This window comes from Bombus flavifrons, chromosome 4, assembly GCF_040668555.2.
Source record: "Bombus flavifrons isolate JBK064 chromosome 4, iyBomFlav1_principal, whole genome shotgun sequence".
NCBI classification, from domain to species: domain Eukaryota; kingdom Metazoa; phylum Arthropoda; class Insecta; order Hymenoptera; family Apidae; genus Bombus; species Bombus flavifrons.
Genome location: NC_138445.1, coordinates 13,162,234 through 13,176,742, shown reverse-complemented (window position 1 = coordinate 13,176,742; position 14,509 = coordinate 13,162,234). Strand labels below are relative to the sequence as shown.

At 31.6% G+C, this 14,509-nt stretch overlaps 1 protein-coding gene across 12 annotated transcripts in view; it reads right to left on the bottom strand.

Moving 5' to 3' along the window:
* rsh (Rap GTPase activating protein radish) overlaps positions 1-14,509 on the bottom strand; it is a 156,759-nt gene that overhangs the window by 11,712 nt on the left and 130,538 nt on the right. For all 12 annotated transcript variants that reach the window (XM_069111545.1, XM_069111537.1, XM_069111533.1 and 9 more), the window contains 8 exons: positions 12,627-12,729; positions 10,652-10,824; positions 5,406-5,838; positions 2,887-3,283; positions 1,543-1,777; positions 977-1,148; positions 622-861; positions 232-387 (listed from right to left, as the gene is read on the bottom strand). In XM_069111545.1, the coding sequence (XP_068967646.1) occupies positions 232-387; positions 622-861; positions 977-1,148; positions 1,543-1,777; positions 2,887-3,283; positions 5,406-5,838; positions 10,652-10,824; positions 12,627-12,729 (1,909 nt within the window). The remainder of the gene's footprint in view (positions 1-231; positions 388-621; positions 862-976; positions 1,149-1,542; positions 1,778-2,886; positions 3,284-5,405; positions 5,839-10,651; positions 10,825-12,626; positions 12,730-14,509) is intronic.

The window sequence follows — 14,509 nt, the reverse complement described above, 5'->3', positions numbered from 1 at the left end:
AATGAAAAAAGTTACTATTACAATCACACAAAAGAAAACTATTACAATCGTTTTATCATTAGCGAAGAATGGGTTAATACATCATATATTGCGTAGATTATATCATGAAATCACTCAAACAATGATAGATTTTATTTATGTTTTTTGATCCACGTATTGAATATAAACTGGACTCTTGAAGATAAAAAATGCATAATCCTGATTAACAGAAATAATTCACAAGATACGAACCTTGGACTTTCGACATCAGGAACTTGAAGGAAGTTAGAACTTCGTGGCTTCTGTGGGCTCAACAAGGTGGGTGCCGGTCTGGCAAGTAATTCAGCAACCGGCACTTGTGGACTTCCGAAACCCGCTTGAATACCATACAACATCTCTTGGAATACTCTAAAGAAATCAAATAAGTTAGCAATTTTTACTTCTTACCAATGTCAATTTGTTCAAAGTTCAATTTTTTGTTGCTGGTGTTTTTAACGAGATTAATAATTATTATAATACTATTTTAAAGATATTTTTAACAAAATTAACGTTCACTTCCATCAAGACTGAAGTATGATTGCATTCTTTATTCTTTATTTTCTGAATTACCCGAAAACGAAAATCAATTTTTTGACTAATCACCTGCTCCTAACTGCCAAAATCGCTCTGACGCCAAATAATCGGACTTTCTGCTTCTGTGGTCCATGTACCAGGAAACAAACATCAAACAGGTTCGTATTTAACGTGGTATTCTCTTCATTGTTCAAAAATACTTTAGTGAAGTCATTGGCAAGTTGATCGTGATCTTCGAATTGATCTCTGACAGAATCCAAAAGTGGGGAAGATGGTCTCATATGGCCAATTGGTCTCCACGAACCGCGTCTAAAGTAATAAATTTCGTTCTCATTGATTCGTTTATTCTTTTTAAATACAATAAAATATTTTAATTAGAATATAATTAATTTCTTTGTGGTCGTTGTCGTTCATGTTCGTTCACCTGTATGGTTTCGGAATCTGCCCTGTTTCTGCATGATTAGCCAAGTTGGCCACGATATCTTCCAACATCTGAGTTCTCGTTCTTTCTTGCATCTTCGCGAATTTTGGTGCAGAATAACTTGCTCGCTCTCCGTTCACAATTTTCGTCAATAACCACTCGCGGAACATGGGACCTGTTGCATCGAGAGATCGTTAAATTTGCTTTTACAGCTCGCCGATAACTTTCTTCAAAGTAGTAAGAGCTAGTTTTATCTCCAAGTTACTACCTTGCGTTTTAGATGGTTCATTTTGAAATCAAACTATTCCTTTTCTAATCTTTTCCCGATTCTCTTCTTTCCTTTTAAAATAATTCTTGCATTTTTTAACAACAATACAAATGTTATCTAATAAACTTTGAATATATCTTCAAATTATTAACAGAATTTTAATTAATTTTCTAGTTAAATAATAAATGGTATTTCATTTGTTAGACTCTAATTACAAGTTATATAACAAACAAATGTTGAATTTAAGCTCACAGTGTGTCCAATTAGAATATTTAAAGATTCATATATTATGTATTATTACCCTTTTTAAAAACATTTTGTTCCCAAAGATAGGGTTTGTATGCTCCAACCTCGTCCCTAGTGGCAACTGATACTTCATATCTGGTGACTTTCCTTTTTATTCGTGGACTAACTCGAACTAGAATGAACGTGTAGAGAAAATGGGACTTCATACAGGCTGGATTAAACGGAGTCTTGTCTGCTTCCAAGAACACGACACACACTATGTCGTTACCGATGTGTCGTTTTTTTTGTACCTAAACAATACAATCTCTTTTAATATAATTATAATATGAGTTACTATTAGCCTGTAATTATCATTATTCATACAATCAAAGTTCATGAAATTTTTCATTTTTTGAACTAATTCTTTGACAACATTTTTTGAACTAATTCTTTGACAACATTTTTTGAACTAATTCTTTTCAATTAACTTTGAATTAACTCTTTTTTCTAACAATAATATGTTATTTTATTTCTGAAAAATTAAAAATTCCTATTTACTTTTGAAATTGAATTTTGAATATTTCTGTTGTTTATGATTGCTTTCATAGTAATAAGTATTAACTGCAGATAGTTTAATATCATGTTAAATAATATGATATTGATATATACGTAATGTTATATACAGAACTTGTATCATATACATCATGAATCACATATTATACATAGTTCTAAATTCATAATTACGTCAATAAGTCAATAATAAATAAATAAATAAATAATAAATAAATAAATAGGTCAATAATTAAATAATTAATAATTCTCAATTTGAGGACTTGGAACCGAGAATTTCATTCAAGCAAAATTCTGAATGCTATCTGCCTTTATCGAATTGGAGTTATAATCCTTGTTATGCGTGTAACGCGATATGTGTTACAAAGCCGGGTTTAATTAGTCTTCAATGTACCTAATATCTATTGTTACTTATGATTGTCCTCCATCTATATGGAAAATTAGTTATTACGCCACAGTAATATTTGCGAACTCTATCATCAGAATATTCTTGTAGTTTTCTTACAATCTTATACGCGGTTAAAAAATTGTCTAAAAGTTGAAAGAATCGAAGATTGTTTTACTTACCAAATACTATAAAAGTCATTATATTTTCTACAGTTTATATGTTTCCTTATATTATTACATTTTATGCGATTTTACATTTTCAAGTCTTCCGAATAATAATAACTAAGCAGTCCAATAATAACTAATAAATAGTAAAATAATGTATAATAAAATTTAGAGCCAAGACATTTCGTTTAATATATTAGCCTTCAATTTAGCTATTTAATTTAGGCAAGATAAGAAAAGATTGATTAAAACGCTGTCGGTGGTAAACGTGTCAACAACGACAAAAAATTTATTTTACCCTTTGCACGTCGTGTTTCTCATTAGGTAGGAACGTGGACACGTGGTACATGATCTCGATGCCTCGCCAATTCGTGTACACAGAGTACAATCCAGTCAAGTCGTGAATCGTATCCAAGCCGCCCTTGTACTTATCGAAACCCTTCAGACGAATTTTATCACCGAGAATTTGTAGGAATTCGTCGAAAAGCGGCGAATTCTCGTGGTTATCCAATATCTCCTCCTCGGTACGCTGGTCCTCTTGAACGTATAGCACGCCGACTTTCAACTCCGATTTTATGAACACCTGATCCAGCTTCAGCAGCTCATCCTGAGTGTCAGGTAATTGACCTAACGTTAATGGCGGATTCACGTTCACCTCTTTGCCTAAGCTGCGGACCACTTCCTCGCGGTTGTACCTGTGAGAAATGAGAAACTCGTGAATGTTCGTTTTACGAGAAGAATGGTCCTTAATTGAATTCTACCGACATTTAACTCTTTCGCTACGTGAAGTTAAGAGTCGAAAGCGGTTTTTGGAATATAGACGGGAAGTTGCTTTACTAAAATTTAGAGATTCTAAACGGTGACAAGCATAATAAATACATGGAATGTTCTTCTTATACCAAATTTAATTTGGTGCGATTACTTTTAGTCCGTCTTACTTGCAATTATTATTCGAAATTAAAGTTTCAACGCTGTTCTACTTTTCTATAATATTTTAAGGGAAAAGAAGTTTATTTTTGTATTTTATATCATGAATAAAAATGATTTCAGTTTACACAGAATGTATATCGCTTTTAGCAAATGATTTTTAAAAGTGTACATTTACTCTTCGTAGAGATAGAGTTAAGTGCTATTTACACTACAAACAACATTTCGCGGTTTTCGCGCTGGGTCAAATGTAATATATCTTAAATATCTTCGAGAGTATAGTGTTATATGTAATTCATGTATACGCAATTGAATTAAAAGCGTAGAATAATATTTTTTTGCTCGAGTTTGATTTTGCGAGAAAATCGATCTTGTCGATCGATTAAAAATGTATATTTATGAAAATAGGATTTGTCGAAGGACGATATAATGCTTATTGTTTCTATATATAACACCTACGCGACTTTTATGAGTTATTAAACTGAAGAAGCATAAAGGAGAATTTTATCAAGCGTACTTCATTTTATCCGGCTATCTAAAAATCTATTTTCATGAAAATTAAACCTTGCATGATCAAATTTTATTGTACACTTTCAATCTATTTTCAGGAATCACCTTTCACCCACATATATAATACTTTCGGTCTTACCCTGTACGCATATATTTTATAAATATGTTCCTGAAAATATTTAAATAAATCTGAAATGTTTTCAAAAACATAGTGACAAAAATATTTTTTATAACTTTATAATTATTTTTTTATATTATTATAATCACGTCAGATATGAAGTGATCAGATAAGAGAAAATAAAAAAAAATGGAAGAAGCGATAACAATTAAAATTTGTTAATATTATTCAATTGTTTATAATTTTAGTGAAAGAATGGGATTATGTTTCTGATCAATCAAATAGCGTAGTTACGATAAATTTTGATAAAAGAAGGATTTGTACAAATCGAAGCTTGTGTATTCTATTAGTTTGTTATTTCTACGTAGCTCGAAGAGTAGAATTAATTTCACCTTGATTCTACCATGTAGTTTAACCTAATTAGGCGATATTAAAGGCTCCTGTGAGAGTTAGGATATTACTATTGCTTACTTACACTGTTTAGTCTCTAAACTGTGCCACTGGATACGTCTATATTACGCTTGTAAGCAAAATGTTTGACTTGTACTACTTGTTTGATGTCTAATTCCCGTTATAGAACTTTCCAAACTGTTTCATTTCTACTTCATTTAATATTCCTTTTGCAGTTGGGATTTTCAAGAGGTTCCAATTAATTCCACGGTTACATTGACAGTTTTTTGTGAAATATTTAATCGATATTTATGATGTTTCAGATTGTCCTATACATTTACTTTTCAAGATATTATTTAAAAAGACTCCTAGATCCTTACAATCTTTCTGATATCAATGATCTATTCGAATACACTAGTCCACGATAAATCAAACCACTTACATATTCTATTTTAACAACGATATTTAACTTATCTTTTTTTCAAATTTTAATAATTTATAATCCATGTCATTATTTTACTGTGGTTACCGTTTTTCCATATAATTTACTTTTTAAACTCTCCATTTTATTTTATATTTTCAGTGTTTTATCCAACACTGTATCTGTTAACAATTACAAAATATGACATATTTGCAATTTTTATCGTATTTGTAATAACACATTGCGCTTTGTCCTAACTTATCGCGGGCCTTCTAGCTCATTTCTTTTAGGATAAACCTTAAACCAGTGTTTCGAATGACTCTTAAAAACAGGAATTTCGAAACTCGAAAAACTACAAATATGTCATGTAAATATCGCCAAAAATTAAAAATCTAAAACTACGCAAAATATTCGCAAATGCTTCCAAAAAATACAAAATATCGCCAAATACCTGTCAGCAAATACACAGCTCGCAGGAATTAACCCGTGTACAGTGTAACTGATGGCTCTGACGAGAATTCTGAATTGATCCCGGTTATTCAATGTTTCCTGCTTGATACTTAGTATCACCGGGCCAAGATCTTCGTCGTTGGCAAAATAATTCCAATGTTCAGTTCCGTAGAAATATTTTTCATAGGTCTCTTGTTCGACAGAGGTCAGCTCGAATCCTTGATTCTTTTCCCATTGTTCCTCGATCGTGGTCTTCTTCCTGGGCACTTCGTCGGTATCCGACTCTTGTTGAACCTCAGCCAATTCAGTGTCAGTCGCTTCTCCGCTCTCGCTCTCGTCCCAGATCGTGTCAGAAGTGATTTGCTGTCTAGAGCACTCGATCCAGTAGCCAGGTGTAGGTACCAGATTGTGAGGGAACTCGTTGCAGAACTCATCTATGGAAATATTTAATATTCTACTTAATGATGTGATTTAGTTTGAGCCGAAAGGAGTGTAAAGTGATTGAATCCGTTTGGGGATTTTTAGGATTAAATTGGGATTAACTTAATTGCCTTTTTATTACATAACGAGTAAACTAAATACTGTGGGGGGGATAATAATTTTTAGAAACGTATATATTAATTTTATGAATAATATTATATGGATCTTGGTAAATTGTAATGTTAATTTTAGGAATGACAAAATACTGATAATATCTAGAATGATATAATAATATTCATAATAATTTTTATAATAATTTATTAGATTAAAGTATAAAGTATAAAGTATAAAGAATGACAAAATATTGATAATATCTAGAATGATATAATAATATTCATAATAATTTTTACAATAATTTCTTAGATTAGAGTATCATTTCACGTCGTAGAAAATTAATCCAAAGTAAATTTCTCTTTGATAACAAAAATTTCAATCAATCTCAACGTTGTCAGCGTAACTTTCCTCAAGATCTCAAGTAAACCGAAAACCATTCCAGTAACACGCAAGTACGATACTTCACACGCTTCGAAATCCATTTTCTCCGCAAATTTCATTTCTCAATATTATTATCAGTTCAGCCTGTTGCCCTCCTTTTTTGAGACAACACTCGAAACGCGGCAGTCGATCTACTTACTGTGATATATTCTATCTATCTATAGTGATGTATAAAATTTGAATGCTCGAAGCTTTAAAGCTCAACATTAATCGAGTTTTTAGCATTGACATCAAGTAGGATTCAAACTTTCGACAGTTTGAAGTGGACGTTTCGAGTCTCAGTTGCAGATATTTTTTGAGTTGCACGTAAAGAAATGAATAATAATTCCGTGGTAATTTATAGAATAAGAAATGTCGTTTGAGGCTTACTTTTCCAGTTACAATTTAATTTCACGAAAATTCGCCTCTATTTCATTCATGCTTCTTGTTTCTCACTCTAACAATGTAGTTAATAGAGTGTTTCTACTCTAAAGGTAAATTGTTTATAACTGAAGAATATGCTTCAAGTATTTTATACACAGCTTATATATATCGCTAACTTTTCTAACCTGAACACCCTAACTCCCTTCTAAACACCTCATACTTATTCGTACACTACTCAAAATAAGTAGACAATTTAGTGCAAAAATCTAAGAAAAATCTAAAATTAGAAGACAGTATCCCTTTTCCGACTGATATATCCATATTCTTTTCAATGATAGTACGCAAATAAATCTTTATTAAAGTATCACACAAATAAAACGTCGATTCGTATTAAGCCTATAGAAACTTTTCCATCCATCACGAAGCAACAGCTTCATCGATCTAAACGATCTCCCCCTCTTTCAGAACATTTTTCCAAACCACGTGGAAACGCGAGTAGGAAAATGGAGGCCAGGAAATCATTAAAGGAAGCAATCCGATCCGTCCTTCTTACAGTCGAATCCGACCTATATCGAACCTTCGCTACTGGGGCTGACCTGTTTCAGGGATTTCTCCTTCCACGTGCAACGTCGACTATCCGTCCACTTAGACACGTATCATCGATAACGCGTTTTCCCCTTCGTAACAGCCAGCTTTTCGTTCGTCGATTCGCCCTTTTTCCTTCCCATTCTCTATCTTTCTCTCTCTTTTTATCTTTCTCTCTTATTTTTTCCTATAGAACGTCGACGATACCACGGTCGACTCACTGTAAGGTAGAACACCAAACTGTTTATAGACAGGCTTGGTATTCGAACTTAAAGTGAACCGGCCCCGGTGCATCCCCGTCTTCTAGTCGTCTTACCACTCCTTTAATCTCAGCTTTCTCTCAGTAGGAACTAATGGTCTGTAGTGCTTCGTAAATTCGATCGTCGATACTTGAGAGGGGACGGGGGGATAGCACGTTCCAGTTTTTCACTCCTCCTGATGCTGCTCCTTTTGCCGCTTCTTCTTCGTTCGTTTCTTACGGGTACAGGATCGCGAGATCCCCTTCGAAGTGATAAAATAACGATCGAGGGTTGATTCCTGCGAAAACTCTCGGTTTCTTTCGATCGAAGATGAGTTTAGGCGGAAAGGTTCGGCGAGCTTCTTTCGCTGGTTTTTTGAAGAATGAAGGTGGTGTTATCACGATGTCGAATGAAATTTTTGATGGATCGAGGCTGTTTGTATGTGAGGAAGCTTTTTCTGGCGGCAAATATCGATTGAAAATTTTCTCTTGTTTGTAATTTTGTATTTGCCGCGTTCTTCTTTTTAATCTTACAATCTCCGGGTTTATGTGTATCTTATATGTTTATCGTATTTGTAGATGTTTTAGCAATTGCAGAGGACAGAGTGAAATTGAGATATAGAAACACTCCTGATACTTATGAAATTATATAGAATATTTATACCTTAGTCCAGTACGTTCGAAAATCTTACTACTTGCATCAGAAATAGTAATGTTACGAATAAGATGAAATAGAAATTGGAAAATTTTTGTAGAAATATGTCTCGGCTGAATCTTATTTCATAATATTTCTTATATTTTACTTTTATTATTATATTATTTTACTTATCCTTCAGAATCTTCTTTTTTTTTTATCGAAAACAGTAACGTTGAAAACGAGATGCAACGAAACTCCAAATCTTTTTATATCTCGTGTTAAATTACTCGTAATATTTTCATTTTACTTGGGTGCCCTTTAAAATCTACATCTACCGAAAATAGCAATGTTGAAAATGAGACGAAGCGAAAACTCCAATGCTTTTATACCTCGTGTGAATATTATTTTTAATAAAACTAGACAAATTTACCTATGCTATCCCATACATGTTTTGATTACATCATTAATGTTACATCGATTTTGTTGACTTTTTAGTAAATTCTATAATAGTAGAACTGTTGTTATGTTTTTGTTAATAGAAATTCCGTATAAACATTTATTTGACCTTTTGCATTCGATACGATTCGTCGAATGATTCGTGCAAAATGAATGTTTGTTACTGCAAGAGAATATTTTTAACGTAGCATCTGCATGGATTTACGTGAACTTTATTAATTTTGTGCATGAAGGGTGCTGCGGTTGTCACTTTGTTTCAGTGTATCAAATTAAATAACGATTGTTATATATACGAGAATAAATTTGTAAAATATTTACTGTGCTGTGTAAACGTATAGAATATTAAATTATTCATAATTTTGTCAAATTATAGTAGTGTCCCTTTTATTAAGCTTCCCAAAAGCGAAAGACAATCGTTGATGAAACAGATTCGCCATTTTCGTTGCATTTTGTTGTACACTTAATTACATTGGGCGATGTGTTATGAAATATATCAAACATTATTATTCAACCGTTGGAAGATGCAAATTACACACGATTGTCATGTCACAATGGGTATTTTTATGCATGAAACATATTGAAATTGCAAATTTTTTTAAACGAAATTCCATTCTCGTTCTTTGTAAGCGTTGATTGAAATTGCTGAAAAATTGAAGATTTTCAGGAATTGAGTAAAAATTTCTTTTTTAAATTCCTTACCAACTATTGTGTAAATCTAATAACAAATATAATATATACTGGTACCATGTGAAATGTATTGATTGTATATTTAGATTGCGATAAATTTTATTTGAAATAAACCTTGGAATTGCACGTTACATATTTTAGTAAATGCTAGCAGGTTTGAAATTAAATTTGAAAATTTTCAGATCGTGTATAATTAAATTATACGTAAACAATAACATTTTAAGCAACATCAAGTGGGATTATATTTACCATTTTCAAATATTTCCTATCGAACTAAAGCTCAACGATATTTCTACTTTTGTGAATTAGTAAATAACACGATTGTTTCTCTCACGACGACAAACATGTCCCTTGAAATAACAAATAACTTGAATATGTGAAACACGTTCGTTGAATTAAGAGGCTCAATATTGCAAAACATGTTTATTTGCTTAAATGATTCGAGGATGCAAAACATGTGTATTCGTCCCACGTTCCTTCAAATATGTCGAGATATTTTCCAGTACCATTAAATAGAAATATGTTTACTATTGTGATAAGGTTTTAATATGATTTTTGTGCCTTTTATGAATTAATCTCTTTGATAGAAAATTTTTCTTTTCGCAATCAACCTCTCTTCATTAAAAAAGCTACGAAATATATTAAATTTATGAAATATCTTTCTCGATGATTCCATGATCTATCCATCGTAAGAAAATTTTTAACATATTTTTCAAGACTACAGTCTAAAATAAACTTTTTATAAATCGAATCCGAATGTTTACTCAACCAAAGTTCTATAAAATAACAAGACACCGTAACTGCACCGATATCTAACCATAATTCCTTCTCTTTCTTCAATTCTTGTTACATTACAATCGATTCATGAATATTTATTATCTTTCATCTATCTCTTACAATGTTATTAAAATTTTATTAAATTTAAAAATCAGTTCAATCAAGGAAACGCGATTTGCGACAAGTCTTTAATTAAAAAGGCTTATAGAAATAAATATTTACAGTCCAAAATATGGTATTCGCCAAAGCTGACGAATTAATTCGTCTTTTCTAGTTAACATCATAAGAAAGTCGACGAAAATAAGTCGAGAGGAAGGAAAGAGATCGCCAACTTGTACCAGCGTGCATATGTATGAGTCGATGCTACAGGTGGTTTCCCTTGTCTTGGATTATGCGCTTTTGCATACAAGCTGGTGGCTTCGTTCGCTGTTAGATATCGAAATCGACCGTCTCGAATTAAAACGAGATGCTTAACACCTTATACCGTGGAACATTGTATGTAGAAGATTCATAAATTAATGAACCATACCTGAGCAAGCTTGCGGTGGTAAGGGGAAGATTAAGGTTGTCGATGATTTTCTTCGGGCAACTGCGCAGCCTAAACTTTGTGGTTTGAAGCTGCGCAACTGCTGCATGAAGTCCGAGCACTCCATCAGCGCCACGTCAGCGAAGTGAAGATCGCAAAGTATTTGGTTCTTGAACCTACGGAACAGAAGAAATTGATGATCCTTCGCGTCGTTTGGGTAAGTGCACCACACAGAACACACTTTTTGATTAATGAACGTCGAACATGCTGCATAACGAGCTGATGGAACATCTTTTCCTCATTTCCAATATCATCTTTCGCTTTACCTGTTTATGCATATAATATTTGTTCAAGCAGATTTTTAACAAAATCTTGTTTGGAGATTGAAAGTCGTTCGTTACTCAATGATTTTCAAATGAACAAATTCTGTTTTCTTTTGCAATTTTGCTAAGGATCCTTGGGTTTTTATGATTTATATGTAGACTACAGGTATTCACGCTGGCTAACAGTCGGCGAATTTTTATAAATATGATTTAAAAGTCGAAACCTCGACAGAAATATTTTATCCTGTTTATGTACACGCTTCCTACATTTTTGAAGCTTTAAAATTTTCTATTGATTGCTGGATCGAACGTTTCGAACAAACGTTTGTCACATCAGCTGTAAATTTTTGAATTTTCATATCAAATGTAGAAACGTGTCACTTGCTATTTCATTCTCATATTATTTGATATTTTTGTCTCTATATGGAGTCATAACTTTTTATTCCTGCGCTGATTAAATAGCGAAAAACTATTGAAACTTATCTTGTTATTGTACAATTAAAAAATTTCTCATGACGTATCAAAAGTATGAAAAAATTATTGTTAATACTTGTTATTTTTCGCCTCAATCTTATACTATATTTTTTATTACTACATGTTGCGTATATTGAGGATATATCGGCTGGTAAAATATTTGTTTCAGTATCTCAACTAAATTGTATATATTTATAGGTCGATGTGTAATAAAAATAACTGTTCTTCCCACGGGGCGTATGGTAAAACGAAGACTATACATCTTTTCATTCTATAAATTTAATAGCTTCTGCAGCTATATACTTTGATATTGCTTCACGTTCAACGATATAATATTCACAACATTCACGTTCTCTGTTGTCGTATTAAACCATTCCGAATATTTTAATACTAATACATACATTATATTTATTACAATTAAGCGATAAAAAGATATGATAAAAATTTATTATCATATAGATTTATTTCTTTATATTATTACTACATATTTCTTATTTCTTTCAGGTGGTAGAATATCTTCAATTATTCTACCCTATATGCAATAAAAACGTATACGATACGATTTTCGTTCTATGGATCGATTCCCCGATCCAGTTCACCAGAAATGCGGCGATGCATTTCGAGAATCACGATCGTTCCAATTCCGATCGACCGAATCGTATTTCCAACGATATGACGTTTTTCCACGTCATGTGGAAATGCGTTTTATACGATGAAAAATCCGCAGTGAAGCGATCCCGAGGTCTTTTAAACCTAGACCAACCGCTAGAAAATAGACAACCTGAATCCAAGTGTTTTTTATTAGAAAAATTGATATACGAAACACCTGCAAAATAAAAGTTACCTTTCCATATAAACTTAAAATAACAATCGCGATCTATACAACGGTATACTACGTACAACGACGATTTTTACAATTTTAGGATTCTCAGGCAATTGTTGCGATACAATTTTAATTTACAATATTTAAATTACCTAACAACTCTCATAATTTTATTCGACAATTTTGCAATTGTGTAGAGACTTTAAAAGGAATAACAATGTAAAAAAGGAAGAGATGGATAATAAATTCATAACTTAATTTCTGCATTAACGTGATAAGCAACGTGGAATTGTTAATTATTATATATGTTCGTCTACATTTTTATAATTTTCTTCGTGTATTAACATTTTCTACTCACCGCCTAGCCCGTTTCTGGTTGGGTCCCGTGAGATTCAGGCCACAGCTATTACATTTTAGGCATTCCTCATGGTAGTGATTGTTGTCGTAAAGCGGCGACGGTTCTTGAAACAATAAAAACAATACTTAGTTGATTTAACCCTTCGGCAATTATTCTATAGACAATTTTACACTCTATTGTATTTAATATATATGATCCTTTATTTATCATGATATTAGATTGATTTGATAGATATGATAGAAGAATTTATATTTATTAGATCAATTTAGTTTTAGCATGTAGAAAACAATGAGATAAGAAAGAGATCAATTGTTTAAAGTTGATACGATTTTATTAATCACAATTATGTGAACCGATTAAATGGAATAAAATTATTCTGATTAAATAGAAAAATTAAACAATTTAGTATACCTAGACAAAAGTACCAGGAAAAGATTGGACTTTAACTTGCAAGTGAATTTTCTTATAAATACTAAGACTAGAGAAAGAAGTTACTCGCGGGAGATTCAGGAAGAGAGAAAGTTAATAACGTGAATTGAGATGAAAAGAAATTAAGTAGAGCGACCTGCTGTTTAAAATTCACCAAATATCTCCAATCATTTTGATTTAAGTCTTTTCAGCTAAAACTTCCTTCGTCGATAACGTAACTTCCTAAGAAATTATTCCACTGAAAGAAAAAAGTTTATAAAATTAATGAAACCTTCCTCGAAACGAATTTCCAATGATTAGTCCAAAATCAATAGAACCACCACCGTTTACAACTTTTTAGAACTGTTAGAGTAGTTAAATTTCGCTCACGACTTTCTGGAATTTGTTAGATTTTTATAATTCATAATTTATTCAAATTTTCTCAACAAAATTATCCTATAGTTCATTTATGAGGAAGGAAATTTACTATATCGTTCTTTTTTCTAATTGTTATTATAGTACAAAAACAATAATAGTTTGATTTCGAAAATGTTTCTATAAAGTATAATATTTTATATACAGTAAAGTGTAATGCTATTTCCATAAAATAATATTCTCAAAGTATTACAGATCATTTTCAGCTTGGAAAATCAATACTTTTTAGACATTTCAAATGTTCGATCGAATTTTTGAAAATTAAATTACGTAGCATTCAAATATAAAAGAGCAACATAAGCAGTATTAGTGCTATGAAAGATGAATATAATATAAATGGTATTGATATAGGATTTTTGTTCTTACTTTTTAAGAAGACGCCTAGAAATTTATGTTTGTGCAATGTTTATATAATATGTTCACATTTTATGTAATATTTTTGTACAATTTCTTAATTTTACTCGTGAGACGTTCACATCCTTTCATGGAAAGAAACTGGAATATTCTGCATAAGTATTATAGTTTTTATTTCCATTGTAGTGATAGCAGTAAAAGCCAGCATTAGCAAGTAGTATAGCCCAATATTTCATCCCACGACTTTACCGATTTTACATATGTATATCCTATCTACATACAATTCTTTTCTAGTTTCTTGCACTTTTTTTAACAAACATTACTGTTAGATATTGTTTTGTTCAGTCATATTCAATTGCTTTTTTTGTTTTATTAAATTTATCATGAATTATTTTTCAATAAAGCCATGGTGAAAGCTGAATAATCAATCACTTCAGATAGAATTTTCAAAGGCAGAAATAATTCATCTGTTTTATTCAAAATATTGTACATGATAAAATAATATTATATTACAAAGAAAAACGGCAATTATTTAGTATTTCACACTCTGAACCTACTATACACACTGATACTTGATCCTACTTACATACATCTTTAAATATGATTTTAAAGATTATATTTTTAAAAAATTGTGATTGTTCAGTTTGTTGGTCTCTCATTAGTCTATATACGCTTATAATAAAATA